The sequence below is a fragment of the Nerophis lumbriciformis genome, linkage group LG08 (assembly GCF_033978685.3).
Source record: "Nerophis lumbriciformis linkage group LG08, RoL_Nlum_v2.1, whole genome shotgun sequence".
NCBI lineage: Eukaryota > Metazoa > Chordata > Actinopteri > Syngnathiformes > Syngnathidae > Nerophis > Nerophis lumbriciformis.
In genome coordinates, this window is record NC_084555.2 from 39,185,775 (window position 1) to 39,205,514 (window position 19,740).

Consider the following 19,740-nt stretch of genomic DNA (forward strand, 5'->3'; position numbering starts at 1 on the left):
ACAAGGGGAGGAGTGAGGAAAGAGCAGGTTCTGATCCGCCTGTGACAAACATTCAAGGCCGCCTCAAGCATTACAACATACAAATATGCATTTATTGTCCTGAAGAGGAGAAAAGGAAATATGATGGGAGCCTTCATCCCTGCACGCAAAAATTAAACAACTGCTCGGAAAGGACTAGGACATACTTCGAGTGAACGGTGACACTGGTTGTATGTTAGCTGGGTGTCAATTGTGGATAGGAAGAGCAAAAACAGGGATCCTGCAGTTCCCACGCAACACCAACCCCTTCATAGTTAGTAAGGAGGAAATATCCAGAGAGTGATCACTTCCTTTACCATAAGTAACTTCTGCTGTTCAGCAAAGAGAAGTAAAGACACTCTAGGTGTTCATTTGGTTTATACATAGACATAATCATCTATTACTCATTTAGGGGATTGCTCAGAAGGATGATTTAGAAAAATTTGTATGTTTAAGATAGAGTAAAAAATGGAGTGCACTACTTGGCGGTTTCTAGGAGGCGCTGTTGAAACAGTCTCACGCAAGACAGCTATGGAAACAGGAGTTCAGAACGTCAGAGATTCTCCTATTGTTAAAGCAAACCATAAGTCAGGCTAGGCAGGTTAGTATACGGGAAACCAAAGTGAAATTACCACATCAGAACCTCTGAATTACTTCACCTTGGTACACACTTACTGGGCAGACAAACAAGACTGTGCTTGTTTTGACAGAATCATATTTGTCAAAATAATAGGTTCAAGGGTTTTATTCGTCACATGCAGAATACACCACAGTGAAATGCTTTTTTCCATGCATACTGTCTGAAAAAATAAACCACAGCATACCATTTCTTATTGTATTTATTGTGGGATGTCCTCAACTCCTGCTTTAGTACCAGTATTGTATTAAGCACTGGCCAAAGGATTTGCAAAAAGATAAATCGTTTCTCATAGCTCAGCTAATGTGGTTATTCTTGTTTTGACTGCAAACTGGTTGGAATTTAATCAACAGTGCCTATGTTGGTTGTAGCCAAACAGTGCATTCTATTTTATATCCACTGCTTCAAGACAAATATAATCAACACAATACAAACAAATAATTATTTACATTAATCTATTACTATGCTTACCCATAATACTGTATAAGGAACAGTAATACTAGATCATTTTAAACTGTCTTAAAAAAATTACAAATAATCTGCATAGTTGATCAAGATAACTTAGTCTAAGATACGACTGTGTGCGTACATCTAGTTTGTTGTTTACCAACTTTTACCGGAGTCCACATTTCAGGTTTGCTAAGATGGCGTCTCCCTCACCTTGCATACAGCTTTCTATCCTGTGGATTAGCTGGTAAGACTTGCAACGGTCCAGCAGAGTCCTGATAGCTGGAAGGGGATCAAGGACTATGGTCTCAGGATGTGCATCGATGTAGTCCTATAGAACAAATGTACATTTCAATATTTGGGTTAGGAGGTCAAGAGTTCTCTGTAGCACATTACTTCATTGAGTCTGATTGATTTAACAGTCCAACCGATCCATCAAACAAACTGTTAATATTGAGGAATCAAGAGGAGTTGTTGTTTAAGCTGAAACTTCATGTTTTCTTCTATTTTTGCTTGTAGTAGCAAGGTGTCACATTTAGCTACGGTGTAGAGCACAGTCAACTACTAACACTTTTATTGGCTGCAGCCTTGCAACAATAATAGCAACTCAGTACTCGGGAGGGTTCCAGGTTCGAATCACGCTTCCTTCGTCCCAGGCATTGCAGTTGTATCCTTGGGCAAGACACTTCACCCAGCTTGCCCCCAGTGCAGCCCACAATGGGGTATGAATGTGAGTGAAGTGTTTGGTGGTGGTCAGGCATGCCGTTGGCGCAAATTGGCAGCCATGTTTCCCTCAGTATACCCAAGGGCAGCTGTGCCTGCAGATGTAGCTTATCAATGTGTGAATGTGGACAGAATGAATAATGGGCTCTCACTGTAAAACACTTTGAGTGTCGGGAAAAGCGCTATATAAATCCAATCAATTATTAATAAATCTTTTTTTAATTAAACACCAACATTTTGTCAACGCAGTGCGTCTTAATTAATCTATGACTCATCTATTATGACTCCCCTGGGGTTACAGAAATCCCCATGACCCCCCTGAAATAAATGACTATTGAGAACTTGATAATATTTATTTATCTGTACAACGCATTGTGTGAGTTGCATTCTTTATATATGCTGCTGCTGAAAACTACTATTTTTCTTTTCATTACTTTCATAGACTTCTCCATCTCTTAGCCTCTGTTAGCTCTGTATATATGTTATGTGATCCTGTGAACTTACTATCTTTACTGGGTAGCACTGCTGGCACCTAGCTCCAGGGTTTTGTATTGTTCTAACATGAGCATGACGGTGTAGACACAAATAATACACAATTCCCCTGCTGCTCAAGACCCCCAGGGGATCCAAACCAACTATTTGAGAAACACTGCATTATAGGGTCATTCGACGGAGCATGATATATATATGCTAGCAGATTTACACTGATTACATCACCACATTACTGCATGGGCCAGCGTGAAGTTGATATTTTTACATAACAGCGCTTTGTCCTAGAGCATCCTCCTTCGACACCGCTTTCATTTCGGCTTGGTGGACTTCTCCGCCAACCTTCTCTGCAATTTATTTTCTGACACACAAACGATGTCAGCTGGAGCTGCTGGCATGCGCATTAAACAAACAGGCTGCCTCTTCACATCATCGCGCTTAAAAAAGAGCGCAGCGCCACTATCACACACACACGTTTGGCTGAAATGAAACACACACCAAGCACACGCATGCAATGGGAAGGAAAGGACAATTGTCAATGCGAACAAATGTCTTTGCGTTGATGTGAAGAATCCATCTTTCGGGTTTGTCCAGGTCTAATGGGAAATGCTGATTAAAGCACATATTATGTAAGTATGCTGCTGCCAAAAATAAAGCTATATCAATCTTCCAGGAGTTTAGTGCAAAACATTTATGATGAGGACAATCCATGGCCGATTTTTGTATCCCAGAAGAACAAATGCATTCGTCACTGACAAGAGAGGGATGTGTGATATAAAAGTAGAGTGGGTGGCAAACGCTCTTTTGGTCTCACAGTCAGAGGAATAAATCTATGGCTGAGGTCACTTACACTGACCGCCACCATCAGCTTGAGTTACCATCATCAGCTGTCAGTCACAAAGAGAATAGAAAGAAATAAAAGGTTGTTTTCGGTCACAACAGCAACAAGTCATCACTAATAACAGTTGTGCACATATAAATATTTAAACAACAGAGCTACCTGATAATGTTTGCACCAACCTGATTGCGCCTTCCAGGCAAACAGAGTGTGTTCACTGAAGTCAATATTAAAGTCTGGAAAATGTAAAGATTCTAATGCAGTATTGAAACCCACAGCTAAAACATAACTGATGTATGGTATAGTCTATGGTTAATTCAGCCACACTCTACTCATTAAGGAGGAATAATGGCAGAAGCTCATAGCAGCTGTATTCTAATAATAATTTTAAAATAAAGATAGGCCACCTTCAAGACTGGTGATTGCATAATCTTTTACCTGAGGGTTGTAGGCTATTTACGGTGGAACACCCAGGAAAGGTTGTACAATTAAGAGATTTTGGAAAATAAACTTCCACAAAAACGAATGAGGCTAACTTTGGCACAAAATTAGGTTTTGTAGTAAAATAGTAAAGGACTACTGCCACAAAAATCCCACTATACACAATTCTCTAAATCAGGGGTCTCAAACTTGTACACCGAACAACAACGTTAAATGTAAGAAAGACCAACGAACCCTAATCTTTAGATAGAATAATGCGAGAATAATGCGATCCTGAATCCCACAAGACTGTACACTAGGCATGGGCAAATTACAGCCCATGGGTCGTATGCGGCTTTTTAAGCTTTTTAACCTGGCCCACCGGACGTCTCGAATTAATTTTTTTAAACATTTACCATCGAAACTGGAACCGCCAATATGATGTGAAGTGCATTTTTGAAATTACCGTAGGTCTTGAACTATAGAGAGTATTCCAATGGCTGGAATAAGCACTTTTGGGGGGCGTGGCTCGGGTGGTTGAGTGACCGTGCCAGCAACTTGAGGGTTCCAGGTTCGATCCCCGCTTTCGCCATTTGAGTCACAGCCGTTGTGTCCTTGGACAAACCACATTACCACCTGCTCCCAGTGCCACCCACACTAGTTTAAATGTAGCTTAAAGATGTACAGGTAAAAGCCAGTAAATTAGAATATTTTGAAAAACTTGATTTATTTCAGTAATTGCATTCAAAAGGTGTAACTTGTACATTATATTTATTCATTGCACACAGACTGATGCATTCAAATGTTTATTTCATTTAATTTTGATGATTTGAAGTGGCAACAAATGAAAATCCAAAATTCCGTGTGTCACAAAATTAGAATATTACTTAAGGCTAATACAAAAAAGGGATTTTTAGAAATGTTGGCCAACTGAAAAGTATGAAAATGAAAAATATGAGCATGTACAATACTCAATACTTGGTTGGAGCTCCTTTTGCCTCAATTACTGCGTTAATGCGGCGTGGCATGGAGTCGATGAGTTTCTGGCACTGCTCAGGTGTTATGAGAGCCCAGGTTGCTCTGATAGTGGCCTTCAACTCTTCTGCGTTTTTGGGTCTGGCATTCTGCATCTTCCTTTTCACAATACCCCACAGATTTTCTATGGGGCTAAGGTCAGGGGAGTTGGCGGGCCAATTTAGAACAGAAATACCATGGTCCGTAAACCAGGCACGGGTAGATATTGCGCTGTGTGCAGGCGCCAAGTCCTGTTGGAACTTAAATCTCCATCTCCATAGAGCAGGTCAGCAGCAGGAAGCATGAAGTGCTCTAAAACTTGCTGGTAGACGGCTGCGTTGACCCTGGATCTCAGGAAACAGAGTGGACCGACACCAGCAGATGACATGGCACCCCAAACCATCACCCAACCATGCAAATTTTGCATTTCCTTTGGAAATCGAGGTCCCAGAGTCTGGAGGAAGACAGGAGAGGCACAGGATCCACGTTGCCTGAAGTCTAGTGTAAAGTTTCCACCATCAGTGATGGTTTGGGGTGCCATGTCATCTGCTGGTGTCGGTCCACTCTGTTTCCTGAGATCCAGGGTCAACGCAGCCGTCTACCAGCAAGTTTTAGAGCACTTCATGCTTCCTGCTGCTGACCTGCTCTATGGAGATGGAGATTTCAAGTTCCAACAGGACTTGGCGCCTGCACACAGCGCAAAATCTACCCGTGCCTGGTTTACGGACCATGGTATTTCTGTTCTAAATTGGCCCGCCAACTCCCCTGACCTTAGCCCCATAGAAAATCTGTGGGGTATTGTGAAAAGGAAGATGCAGAATGCCAGACCCAAAAACGCAGAAGAGTTGAAGGCCACTATCAGAGCAACCTGGGCTCTCATAACACCTGAGCAGTGCCAGAAACTCATCGACTCCATGCCACGCCGCATTAACGCAGTAATTGAGGCAAAAGGAGCTCCAACCAAGTATTGAGTATTGGACATGCTCATATTTTTCATTTTCATACTTTTCAGTTGGCCAACATTTCTAAAAATCCCTTTTTTGTATTAGCCTTAAGTAATATTCTAATTTTGTGAAACACGGAATTTTGGATTTTCATTTGTTGCCACTTCATATCATCAAAATTAAATGAAATAAACATTTGAATGCATCAGTCTGTGTGCAATGAATAAATCTAATGTACAAGTTACACCTTTTGAATGCAATTACTGAAATAAATCAAGTTTTTCAAAATATTCTAATTTACTGGCTTTTACCTGTAGATAATGGGTTTCACTATGTAAAGCGCTTAGAGTCTCTAGAGAAAAGCGCTGTATAAATATAATTTACTTCACTTTTGAGTGAAACCCAGGTTATTACTAAGCCTGTGCATCTCTACCTTAAATGGCTATCCGATATAAATCTTGATACATGGGTTACAATACGATTCACTAACAATACTTCTTAAAACATTAGGATTTGATGTGATACAATTCGATGCGATTCAATGCAGATGTAAGCTTTGCTTGGTGGAAAGAAAATTAAATGTATCATGATGTCAGAACAATGTCATGTGTTTATTATTTTAAATAGCCACACAAAACCAGTGGTTCCAGTATTATAAGCAAATAGTAGAACTATAAACTTCAAGGCATTGAAATCCATAAGTACCAATGATTGTCACACACACACTAGGTGTGGCGAAATTATTCTCTGCATTTGACCCATCACCTTGATCACCCACTGGGAGGTGAGGGGAGCAGTGAGCAGCAGCGGTGGCCGCGCCCGGGAATCATTTTTGGTGATTTAACCCCCAATTCCAACCCTTGATGCTGAGTGCCAAGCAGGGAGGTAACGGGTCCCATTTTTTTAGTTTTTGGTATGACTCGGCCGGGGTTTGAACTCACGACCTACCGAACGTCAAGAAAAGAAGATGTGCGAGTTGAAAAAAATGCTAATTATAATTAGAACTGTAAAAAAAATGTTCTGTTGGTTCTTGGATTAGTTGTATTGTTCTTTGTTGTACTTTGTAAATAAATGTTAGAGTATGAAATTTGATCAAAAGACTGAACGGTTGAGATATTCAAAAACAAACCACATCTATTGACTGGCTCATTTGTTTTTATTTTAAGAGTGACAGTGACGAAACATTTACATCTCAACCAAGGCAGAAACACCAGCAGCTTTGCACAGAGTGTGTGTGCGTCTCCTCTCTGCTCTGACGCGAATGGAATTGACTTCATTGTCATTGCATTTAAAACTACAACAAAATGTGTTTTCAGTACAAGATGTCTAAGAGTAGACTTTCAGTAGATAAAGGACTGCCTGAGGGGAAAGGCTCAGAGCAGCACCGCTTGTACATTGAGGACATTAGAGTGTTATGTGCTATCACGTCTCCAAACATCCACAAAAAAATGCTAGATTTGTCATTAGTCACTTTTGAGAAAGAAAGTCACTAAGAGGAGATGGAAAGATTCTAGATTTTGCGAGAAAGTCGCCAAGTTGACTACACTGCGCTGAAGTGTGTGTGTGTAAAAATAAAGACAAAAAGACCCGCCTTACTTTGCTTCTGATTGGTTTACATTGCGGTTTAATAGATTTAGGCACAATAATTAATGGATTGGTCTGCAATTGGTTCTTTCAGTGTGTCAATCAGACTTACACAAACTCTGGCAGGCCGCAAGGAAACAAGTTTATCAATAATGAAAAAAATAAATACAGAGTAGAAAAGGGGGAAATATAAGCATGACAAATGTCAAGTGTGGCGTGAGAAAGGGTTAAATTGCGTTACTCTCAGGCTTGGCAGCTCCGAGCTAGGTCTTTAGCACAATGAACAGTGTAGGAGATGCTGTGATTACCTCGCAGAGTTGTGGCTAACTTGGAGCTGGAACTCTTTCAAATCAATGTCCTCTTGTCTTGCCAGTTTGTAGGTCTGCTAGCATTAGCATCCTTCGCTCCCCCATCGCCGGCTTGAGTATCTTGACGCCGTCACAACAGTCCAGTGCTCAGATTAGTCGTGCTGCCGCTACTATATCGCTGCTTTCCAAACACTAAAAATTACCATACTTTTATCCAACGGCCTATTCTTTTTTTAAGCAGAATTCAAACCTTGACCACACTTTAGATTTAATATTCATGGATGTATTGTTTGTAAACTCTTTTGGTGCTTTCTGCTATGTTGCTCTGTTGTTGTCAGTCCCAAACGAGAACAGTACTCTAGTATTACGTCATCACATAAGTCTTGCAAGATTCGAGTGACCATATTTTATGTCAGATCTACAATCAACCGATTCATGACTTTCCAACCGGACATCGACCGATCCAGAGGCTCGGCAAATTATTTATTCATATCTCTAAAGTTAAAATCAGTTTATCGGTTTGTACTGATTACTTTTTATACTGTAATCTATGTCAGAGCATCTGCAAGCAGACGAGGCAAGAAGCAGAGTGGGTAGGGTTTGTTTACAGCAGCCAGCCTGAGACGAGACTGTGTCATTGTCAGGAAGGGACACGGAAGCAGATTTCTACAACTGCAGAAAAGGGATATTATATGGATTATTATTATATTGATCTGTGGGTGTTTTTTTGTCCTTTGCTCTTAATGTTTCACCATGTTTGTTAAATTTTGCTTTAATGTAAAAGATCAATATTAAGACAGTCGTCTGGGAAGTAAAGAGGAGAGATGGTCATATGTTCTTAATATACATTGGTTTATCGTTTATAGTTAATATTACAAATCCCACATTATTTTCATGCACATTCTTTTATTCAGCAAAAAGGATGTAAAATTGCATTCAGTTTTTTGAGGTGGTCTATTATAATATTTTCAGCATTCTATCAGTAATATTGTGAGTGTTCGTATTGTGTGTTGAAGTTTTACCCTTTTCTACGGCATTTTAGGAATTTCTTTCATCAATGCTGAACAACCTACACATGTTTAAAGTGTTACCTAAAAAAGGGAACCAAGCACACAACACATAGAAGCGTGACACTTTTTACAGCTAAAATATTGTGCCAAAAAACAGACCGACTCACAGTGTCATGTTAAAAATCAGAAATAAAAGAATAACACCAATGAATATTGCCACAAAATTATCAGTCAGTCACAGTTACACGGAAAGATCCTGCTATTATAATATATACAGTATGTGTACTGTGTGTATATAAATATACCACACACTGGTCCCCAAACGCATTTTTACTGACCAATGTAGCCCTTGAGTCAAAATAATTGCCTATGTCTGCTGTACAGTAACTACAACCACAATGTAAACACAAAAACAACTGTGAACACGTACATTTAGCAATGTTTTAAAAACAATTGCCCCAAAGCATGCTGGAAAACAAGAAGCGCTCTCAGCAACTGCAGTTATGATGACTTCCACCATGCTTTGCGGCATACTTTTGTAAATAGTCGCCCAAAGTACAAGTTCAGGGTTAACATAGCTTAGTTGCTGTTTATTATCCTCCACTAGTAGTAGTAGTAGTAGTAGTAGTAGTAGTATTAGTAGTAGTAGTAGTAGTAGTAGTAGGAGCCTTGTGCATGTGTTACTGGGTGTCAAGTTGCCGTGTGATGGTAATAGCCTTATTTCTTTACGGCACAATGAGTTAGATTGTTATGTTGAGTCGACCTCCTGCTCTTTCCAAACAATTAACAAATAACGAGCTAATTTATTATGAGTTCTCTAATGATTACCGCTTATACTATAAAGGAGCAACCTCCAAATTGATGTGCCTCTGTTAACCTGCCAGGGAACCCAACAACCGCAGGGAATTATAATTACATCAATAGATGACATAGTAATACTGCCTCCTTATGGTATTTAATGAGAAATTTGATAGCTGGACTGATATATTTGGCGCTCCCCAGACTCTACCTCCAGCGTCCCAAAAGCAAGTTGAGTTTGAGATGCCTACTCTAAAATGGTGTGTGTGGTCCCGGGAGCTTTTTCGGACCGCAGCTTGTCATATTGGCATATTCTAAAAATAAAATTAATTCAATAATAATGAGATGCATTATTAGATATGACTATTACATTAATTTGCTCTGTTACCTATGTATAACACAAAGCTCAGATGTAATTTTTTTTATGTTTCAATAACTTGTTGACCTATAATAGACAGGTTCAAGAATCTTTCATTTGCGAGATGTATCAAAGTGGTGCTTTTCTTGTCATCCTCACCAGTTCCAGGTCCTAATTGACTGTCAAAGTGTACAAACTTGGCAGAATACCTACTCACCCTTCTTCTGTGCAGGTGAGAGGCATGATTTATGATCTACAATGAACTTACAGGGAGCAAGGAAGCGAGCAAGCAGCAAGTATATGATGTAAACATAGGCATTAGGGTTGTCCCGATACCAATAATTTAGTACTGTTACTGGTAACAAAATCTATATCTATCGATACTTTTCCAAATAAAGGGAACTACGAAAAATGTCAATATTGGCTTTATTTTAACAGACTATCTTACACTACATTAACCACTTACAGTCAAAGAACAATTTTACTAGGTTAAAATATAAATTAAAAGGCATTGAAATGGCATCGACCCTGAAGGGAACGTCTCCCCTGTGCTCCTTGACTACAGTCTGCACCGGACCGAACAGCAGGACAAGTATAACAACTAACTGGGGCGGTATGGCGTAGTGGGTAGAGCGGCCGTGCCAGAAACCTGAGGGTTGCAGGTTTGCTCCCCGCCTCTTGACATCCAAATCGCTGCCGTTGTGTCCTTGGGCAGGACACTTCACCTTGCATCATTTATTCACACTGGTGAATAAATGATGAATGAATGATAGGTGGTGGTTGGAGGGGCCGTAAGCGCAAACTGGCAGCCTCGCTTCCGTCAGTCTACCCCAGGGCAGCTGTGGCTACAAATGTAGCTTACCACCAGGTGTGAGTGAATGATGGGTTCCCACTTCTCTGTGAGCGCTTTGAGTATCTAAAAATAGAAAAGCGCGATATAAAATCTAATCCATTATTATTATTATTATTATTAACAACTACATTATTACCTGTCACTTTTTATAACTCCTTGTGCAGATCTGAATGCTTATTCTTTAAATGTTTACCTAAGTTTGAAGCAAAGGTGGTAACACTAATCGCCACATTTGGCGAGGCGTGTTTTAAAGCAGCTGTTGTGAGTGTAGCGTATGTGTGTGTGCTCCTTTAAGAATGGCAGCATGTGGGGTGAGTGACGTGAGTGAGTGAGTGAGTGAGTGGGCAAGTTAGGAGAGGTAGCGCTAGCATGTGCAGGAGTGTCAATAGCATGGTGGATGTCCGGTTGTGCCCTGTGGAAATTATAAATAACGTGACCAAGTTGTAACTAACCGAGGGCCTCGTCATTCCGACCAAAGAGCAGAACTTTACGGACCCATTATAAAGTGAAAGGTCTCCCCTGCTCTCCTCGACCATGATCTGGGAGCAGGAAAGATGTAAGACAGTACTTGCAACGCAGTGTCTCCCTGTTTAAAGTGTCACCTTTATTGTCTGTTTTGAAGCCCAAATACCTACATATTGCGCTCCACGCACCCTCTTTATTAACTAGTAGAATTGTAGTTTTTGCCATTTTTCCTCTCCAAGATGTTATTACTTGTATGCACTGTGTGTGAGTTTTGACACACTCAACATCATGCGCCTCGGTTCTGGAGTCACCGCCACACAGCGACATTTAGATGACAAAACGGTACCGGTACTTTTCAAAGGTGGTATAGTACTGATTTCAATTGATTAGTATCGCGATACTTGATTAGTATCGCAATACTTTATTAGTACCGGTACACCGTACAACCCTCATAGGCACAAACGGAAGGCGCCGCTATAAATAGTTGGTCTGCATTAGCGCTTATAATAACAATATCACTAATACTTAGTTAAAATTGAAGTCACAAAATTTAAATGAAATATTGTTGGCGCTTTTTGAATGGTGATTTATTTGATTTTATGGGCGAAATAGTGGCGCTCCCATGGCTCTGCTGTAAGCAGACTTTTAATTACGTTTATTTAACATTTAGAATGCATAAAAAAATAAATTAGTCGTCATGTATTTCATGATTGTGAACGATAGGCAAAATTCCAATAAAAGTGCAGTTCCCCTTTAAGAGCTGTGACCTGCTGTCCATGTGAGATGTTTCTCCCTCTGGGAGAACAAAATAAGTTGGCTCTTGAGGAGGGATTAGTGACTGTGTTTGTCACCACAATGTGCAAATGAGGATGCTGATGTTCTCTTTTTTGATTTGGCAAAATCAACGTAATGCAGCTGATTCACAGTAAACTGTACCTGCACTCTTTGCACCAGCAGCACAGCCTGGGAATCATTCTGGTCCGCCTCCAGAATGAGGTCCGTCAGTTTGTGGATGATGACGTCCAGGGGACCCTGATCCTCCAGAGGCTGGCTGAGGTCCAGCTATAGAGAAAAGAACATCTCTGCTTTAGGGTTCAAACAGGGCCAAAGGATGTTTCGCTGGAAGCATTTTGAAATGTTATGTCATCACAACATTGCCTAATAATAGTCTTTATTTGTTCTGTATCTTACATGTTAATTAAAACAGTCTTCAAACTGATAAATCAATCCAATTGCATTTGCAAGTCTGTTTACATTAATAACGGTTCAAATTATTTATTAATGTTGCTGTAACTACCAGAGTTCAAGGTGTATTTGCTTTGGACTTCACCATCAAAAAATATTCCTGAGGTCGGCATGCATACAGTAAGGAGAGTTAGGCATTCATTGGATGAACATTATAGTCAAAATATACCAAATCAGCTTTTGTTTAAAATTTACAGCCCTGGTCAAGTGGTTCACAAGTAGAAAATCCAGTTCTCAGCAAAAGACATAAGAACTTGGTGGGTTTGCACACAGGCATGCACCTAAATAAAAAGAGAAAGATTTTAGAGGACAACCTTCCACTAAGGAATAGGTCAGTCCATCCCACAGGGCCTACATTTACTTTGTTTTGATTAAAGATTGTCAAAACAAAAACAAATATTGGTCTGTGTGAAACAACTTTATAAAAAAAAAGTATGTTCAGGGAATTGTGTTTTTGTTTTTTTTTCTAAATATTTTGTTACATGTCAGACATCTCAGTTATAGTGTTGAAGAGGATGAGGATCATACAGCTGGATGGATATTTAGCCTTCAATGTGCTATCAAGGAGCCACAGTGGAATGTGTATATTGTATTATGACACAAACATCATATGAACCTTCAGTTCCAGACCTTGGTTACGTGTTTTATTATAGCACTGGCTGATAAAATGTACTCCAATCATGTTAAAGCACCAAAATATCTAAAAGCAAATCATTACTCCATAAATGGGTAAAAACAAGCAAAAGTTTCTAAATTCACAAAGAAAATAGTGGGGGATTTTTTGGCTGCTGAACTCGTACGCAAACTAATTACAAAATAATCTACAAAATAGAATGGATTTGTTCCTGTGCACACAAAGCGAACTGAGGTCAGAACCCAGTGGCCACGGTATGCAAACCGGGAGCGGTTGCACCTTAGTCACACAGGTGAAGATCAATGTGAGAACCGTAAAACTGTACGCATTTTCAGTTAGTCAAAGGTGCGCCACATTGAGAGCAACTAGGTTAATGATTGTGAGAGGTGATAGATGATTCATTGTACTCTTGTTCCTGTGCCAGGCAGTGAAACATCACTTAATTCCAGGTTTTACACCAACTCCCTTGCGTAGAACTTAAAGTGTATGACTTCCAATCATACTACAAGTAAAATAAAACAATGAGGCAAGTGTATATCATGCCAAAAATAATTTTCTTGTTTCCTACTGTATGTTACAGTGTTTCTTACATTTGACAAAACCCAATAAACCTAACACACATGCTTTTGGACTGTGTAAGAAAGCCTCAAATAATAACATAATTCCAATAATAGACAAGTAATTTAAGAAGCTTGAGTTATTAGACATTATCACACTATTGCTGTTGTTATAATTATCCATTGTGTGGTAAAAGGTGCAGACATTACAATACACCAGTTGCCCAAACAGCCAAACAAGAAGAAGATACAATGTAACAATGTATGTTAAGTATTTGTGTATGTTGGCATTTGAGCATGGACAAACAAATAAGCAACGGTACTAAAAGATCATCAACGATCTTTACTTTTTTGTGTGAGTCTTGTTTAGGGACTTGCAATAAATAAAATAAATGTCTTAGATTATATTGTATTGCATTTTTAAATATTGAATTCAAGGGTTTCCTAGTCATTCAGAAGTTTCAGTTTTGCATCTACTGCTGATGTTTTTCCAATAGTAAACCAAATGATCCTGGATTCATACCTCAAATGGTTTTGACCTATGCCATACCATCTACAGATATGGTTTGCGCATTTTTGGTAAGATTCAAACAGAAAAAAAACCCTCCTACGGTCCTACCTAATATTGTAGAGGTAAATATATATTCAACTGGCACTAAATCAAACATTAATAGACCAAGAATGTTAAATCCTGTGTGGTTTGTGTATATTTTTGTGCATGTATTAGATAGTGTAGAATAGATGAGGCATATGGCAGATGTATGAGACACGTAGGCTTGGTGACATGACCTAAATAGACATGTGATTGCAATAAGTCAACAGTCATAAAGGTATGCTGTCACCTGTGGATATAAACTCCCACTCTGGAATAGAATATGAGCTGGTGTATGCAGCCGTGGTAACATGGCTTCATCAGCGAAAGATACAGTAGGTTGTTTTCAGTCAACCTACAGTGTGGCTGCAGCAAGTCCAAATGGAGGGGAATTTGTCAGATAATTTTTAATAATCAAAAATTACACCAGTGCCCACGAGCAAAGTCACATTGTACAGTGTGCATAGACATAATCAGCCTGGCTGCTTTTGAGCTCCTACCAAAACCCAGCGGTAAAGTCATTGATGATGTGCTGTTAAAAACTAAAAGCAGAAATCAACTGACGTCTCTGCAGACCCCTCTGGGACCGATTGCTAGAAGAGAGCTTGTGATGGACGGCACAAAAAACAACGCTCGATTCTGAGGGGAGGCTAGGTCAGGGCCAATATATTTCCAGCTTTGATGTAGCGCGGCAGCAGGGCCAAGCTACACTCATGGGAAATAAAAATATTTTGCACACTGGGGACAGAGGTCATAGAAGTACTTGTTTTTTTTTTTTTAAATAACCATGCTGAACATGACAACAAAAACGCCCAAAAGTGCTTTTGGGTATACGATGCTGATGGGGAAAAAGACAAATATTTCTAAATTGTTGTGGTTTGGCTGCTGTTGACCTAAAATCTAGACAACCAAAGCCGAAAGTTATCGTTCAAATCACTCTATGAAGCAATCGTCACATGGCTAGGGTTATTTTCCTTTCCCGGTTTGATCTCACCTGGCTTTGGATTTGGTCTATAAAGCAAGCTCTGATAGAGTGCATGCAAAGCTCAGATGGTGGTGAAATCCCACTACCGTTAAATTCTTCAAAATATCTGCCCCCAAGGCTTTATCCAAACTAAAATGGAGAATAGCGCTGGCTGGTCTCTATGATCCTGTAGTTGTCGGTCACGGTTTTTCGATCGCTTTGCTTTGATCGGGTGGTGCTGGCTGTCTGGGGGTATTGCAGCCACTGTTTTTGCTGCCGTATGTTTGTGGTGTGGGCACCTGTGGCTGCTGGGTCCAGTGCGAGGGGTGGCCGATGTGACTTGTGGCAGCGCGTGCACATGGTGGTTGTCGGGGCTGGCGAACTTGCCGGCTTCGTTCTTATTTATTGTCGTGTTGGTTGGCTTGTCGGGTGTCGGCCTGGGCCTGCCCTTGCGCTCTGCCACGCCATCTTTCACGCCCGGTGTCCTGCCGTCGTCTGGGGGCGGGCTTGTCGGGGGTTGTCCCTAGGGCACGGGGGGTGCGCGGCCGGACCTGTGGGAGGGAGGTGATCGGCTGGTTTTCAGTGGAAAGCTTGATCGGTGCCCCGCCGGCCTGTGTATGGATTTGTTGGATAATAAATGTGTATATGTGTGCCTGTACCTGTGTCTCTGTGTGTGTGTATGTATACATGGATGGATGTAGGGGTCTACGTTGTGGTATTTTAGGCTTCATATTGCGCCACGCATTGTCAATGGGAGACAGGTCTGGACAACAGGCAGGCCAGTCTAGTACCTGCACTCTTTTACTATGAAGCCACGCTGTTGTAACACGTGGCTTGGCGTTGTCTTGCTGAAATAAGCAGGGGCGTCCATGACAACGTTGCTTGGATGGCAATATATGTTGCTCCAAAACCTGTATGTACCTTTCAGCATTAATGGAGCCTTCACAGATGTGTAAGTTACCCATGCCTTGGGTACTAATACACCCCCATACCATCACAGATGCTGCCTTTTCAACTTTGCGCCTAGAACAATCTGGATGGTTCTTTTCCTCTTTGTTCCCGGGGAAATTTGGACTCTTCAGACCACAGAACACTATTCCACTTTGCATCAGTCCATCTTCGATGAGCTCATGACCAGCGAAGCCGGCGGTGTTTCTGAGTGTTGTTGATAAATGGCTTTGGCTTTGCATAGTAGAGTTTTAACTTGCACTTACAGATGTAGCGACAAACTGCAGCTACTGACAGTGGTTTTCTGAAGTGTTCCTGAGCCCATGTGGCGATATCCTTTACACACAGATGTCTCTTTTTGATGCAGTACCGCCTGAGGGATCGAAGGTCTGTAATATCATCGCTTATGTGCAGTGATTTCTTCAGAGTCTCTGAACCTTTTAATGATATTACCGACCGTAGATGGTGAAATCTAAGGCTGAAACAATGCGTATTTACAATGCGTATTTACGTAATCGACGATGTCGACTACGTAAATATGTCGACGCCGGTTTTGTGCGTCGACGCGTCGCATACCGTATTTCCTTGAATAGCCGCCGGGGCGCTATTAATTTAAAACCTCTTCTCACTCCTGCGCTTACCAAAAGGCGTGGGGTAAATTTAGGCCTGCGCTTATAAATTTGAGTGATGTAAGGATACCATCATGAAAAGCACATTTAACAAAAAAAACGTTATTATGGTCTTACCTTTACTTATACCATGCGCAGCTGCTTCTGATCAAAAGCATCGATAACTTGTTTATAGAAGTCTTCCTTATCATTCTTCAGTTTTAAAAGTCTCTCTGTCTCGATGGAGATATTCCTTTAATTATTACCTCCGGCTTCGATTGAAAGTGCAGTTTAGAAAACTTTTTTATTTTAGATATGTAATCCAAGCAAACGATCGCTGCTCACTCTTGTGGCTTGTTGTCTTCTTCTGCAGCATCGGTCTTCTGCAGTACCGGTAGTCGCAAGAAGGATCACTAGCACCCTCTACCACCAGGAGGCGGGAGTCATTTAATGACTCATATTTGACACACGCAGCTACGGTATATTAATAAAACATAGCTGCTTACTGTTCTTTTTAGCATATTCAGTAGCTTGGACTTTAAATCCTACTGAATAGCTCCTAATCTTCTTCCCTTTAAGCGATTTCAAATTATTGAAATCAGCCTCCTCCATTTTGAAAATGATGACAGGTGAAGTGTCACTCATGACGTGACGAGTTTGACCCGGCGGAAATTCTAGGCATATGCTAATTATTTTGCGAAACGAGTTTGACCCGGCGAAAATTCCAGACATGCGGTAATAAAATTAATATTTTGCGAAACGAGTTTGATCCGGCGTTAACACTGAGCCGGCGGTAAGGCCAAGCATGCACTAATTATTTTGTGAAACGAGTTTGACCCGGCAGTAATTCGAGGCATGCGAATACTATATACCCGGTGCCAATTCAAGGAAATACGCACTTTTTTGTATTGGATGTTTATCTTTATTTTTGCACATTTTAAAGCAAAATAAGCAATACTTTTACTTTTGAATTGCTTATACTATTGCAGAATATTAAGATTTGCACTGTATGCTTATTTTATATTTGCACATTAAAAAGCAAATGAGCTACTTTTAATTTTGTTAAATGTTAAAAGTTTTAAATGTTTACATTGTTACAGAATATTTTGTCATGTTGTTGTCAATGTTGACTGAGTGGCCATACTTTTTGTTTTGTAAATAAAAGCCATGCCTTTTGAAAAAACTGGCCTCCATTTATTTTTTCATCTTCATTTTAAATGAAAAAATAATCAGTAAAAGGAAAAAAATCTATAGATTAATCGAAAAATAATCTATAGATTAACCGATTAATCAAAAAAATAATCTATAGATTAATCGATAGAAAAATAATCGTTAGCTGCAGCCTTAGTGAAATCCCTAAATTCCTTGCAATAGCTTGTTGAGAAATGTTGTTCTTAAACTGTTCGACAATTTGCTATTGCATTTGTTCACAAAGTGGTGACCCTCGCCCCATCCTTGTTTGTGAATGACTGAGCATTTCATGGAAGCTGCTTTTATACCCAATCATGGCACCCACCGGTTCCCAATTAGCCTGTTCACCAAATAAGTGTTTGATGAGCATTCGTCAACTTTCTCTGTTTTTTTTGCCACTTGTGCCAGCTTTTTTGAAACATGGAGCAGGCATCAAATTCCAAATGAGCTAATATTTGCAAAAAATAAAGTTTTCCAGTTTGAACGTTAAGTATCTTGTCTTTGCAGTGTATTCAATTGAATATAGGTTGAAAAGAATTTGCAAATCATTGTATTCTGTTTTTATTTACGATTTACACAACGTGCCAACTTTATTGGTTTTGGGTTTTGTACATATATGTATTGTTGCATTTGAAACAATTGTATTATTGATAATAGAGGTAATTATTGTTATTATTCATTATCAATAGTGCTAATGGTATTTGAATTGCTCCATTTGTAGTATAATAATGTTCATTGTCATTTCTGTGTTATTAATATTTACTTCACTAACTGCTTCTCTGCTTTCACTTTTACTATCATATGTGTACATATCGTATTTGCTTATGCTGTTCTGTTGTTGTTGTTATTGTGTGTTTGTTGTTGTTGTTGTTGTCTCTTTGTCTTATCCCCCTCTTGTCCCCAAATTTTCCCCGTCTTCCTTTTTTCCTCTTTCTATCCCCTCCTGCTCCGGCCCGGCTGCACCAAATGATAATATAAAGCCATTTAATAAAGTCAAATACAAAAAATGTAACAAGAGAAGTAGCCCTCACTTCTCTTTTGTCAAGTAAAGCTGTACAGCCGATATGGTCATCTACATCAACAATATGATTTGCCGGAGTAGCTGGACAGGACAACATTAAAAAAAGAAAAAAAAGAAAAGAAGAATGACTCATAATCTTTGCGAAGAAAAGGGGGGTGGCGATAAGCGTCTTTTCGCATCGTTCTCGCCAAGTTTTACGATCAAGGAAACGAGAATGCAGTTGATCAGTCGATCATGTCGTCAACATTGGCACACAAGCTTGTGATCACGATGTCGCTATAAATAGTTGGTCTACATTAGCGCTTATGATAACTATGTCACAAATAGTTGGTTAATATTCAAGTCACAAAATGTAAATGGAGTATTTTTGGCGCTTTTTGAATGGTTATTTATCAGATTTTATGGGTGGAATAGTGGGGCTCCCTTTGGCACCTCTGTAAGCAGACTTTTATTTACTTTTATTTATCTATTAACAAAAAATACATCCGTTGTCATGTCTTTCATAATGATTGTGAATGATAGGCAAAATTCCCCAAAGAAAGTTCAGTTCTCCTTTAAGATACCTCCTCATTAATTGGTTATTCAATTAGAAACAATTTATATTGTTGCTAAAATTATCTATCATAAAGTTGTGCAATTATATGATCGTCATTGATGATTGTGATAAGTTTCAGGTCTTAGCATTTTAACTTGATCAACCATGGCAGAAATGACCGCGACAAGAGCCAATCAAAGTTGATTTTTTCCAGGTCCATTTCCGGTTGTAAGGTACTACAGAAGTAAAAAGAATTAGCGAACTTGGAGCTAAATGTGCAGATGAGGGCAGTGAAATAAATGTTAGCCATGACCAAAGATGAAGTGATTGCAGATAATAATGCTAACTCATTGGTTGCGTGGCGGTGCTTTGGTTTGCCAAAGTAATGTGGAGCAAATTACGCCCGATGTACAAATCAACAAATGTTTGAATCATTTGAAAGAGTACTACCAAAGATATTATACGGGAAGCGTGAAAATGCAGTCTACACATTCTGCTACTATTGCCAGCGGATGTAGCATTAGCTGTTATTAGCTGTG

At 39.8% G+C, this 19,740-nt stretch overlaps 1 protein-coding gene across 1 annotated transcript in view; it reads right to left on the reverse strand.

Annotated features, from left to right (window-relative positions):
- Window positions 1-19,740, reverse strand: part of itpk1b (inositol-tetrakisphosphate 1-kinase b) — an 83,870-nt gene that overhangs the window by 26,629 nt on the left and 37,501 nt on the right. Inside the window, exons 4-5 of the mRNA XM_061968912.2 lie at window positions 11,843-11,968; window positions 1,316-1,433 (exon numbers count right to left, since the gene is read on the reverse strand). Coding sequence (XP_061824896.1) covers window positions 1,316-1,433; window positions 11,843-11,968 — 244 coding nt within the window. The remainder of the gene's footprint in view (window positions 1-1,315; window positions 1,434-11,842; window positions 11,969-19,740) is intronic.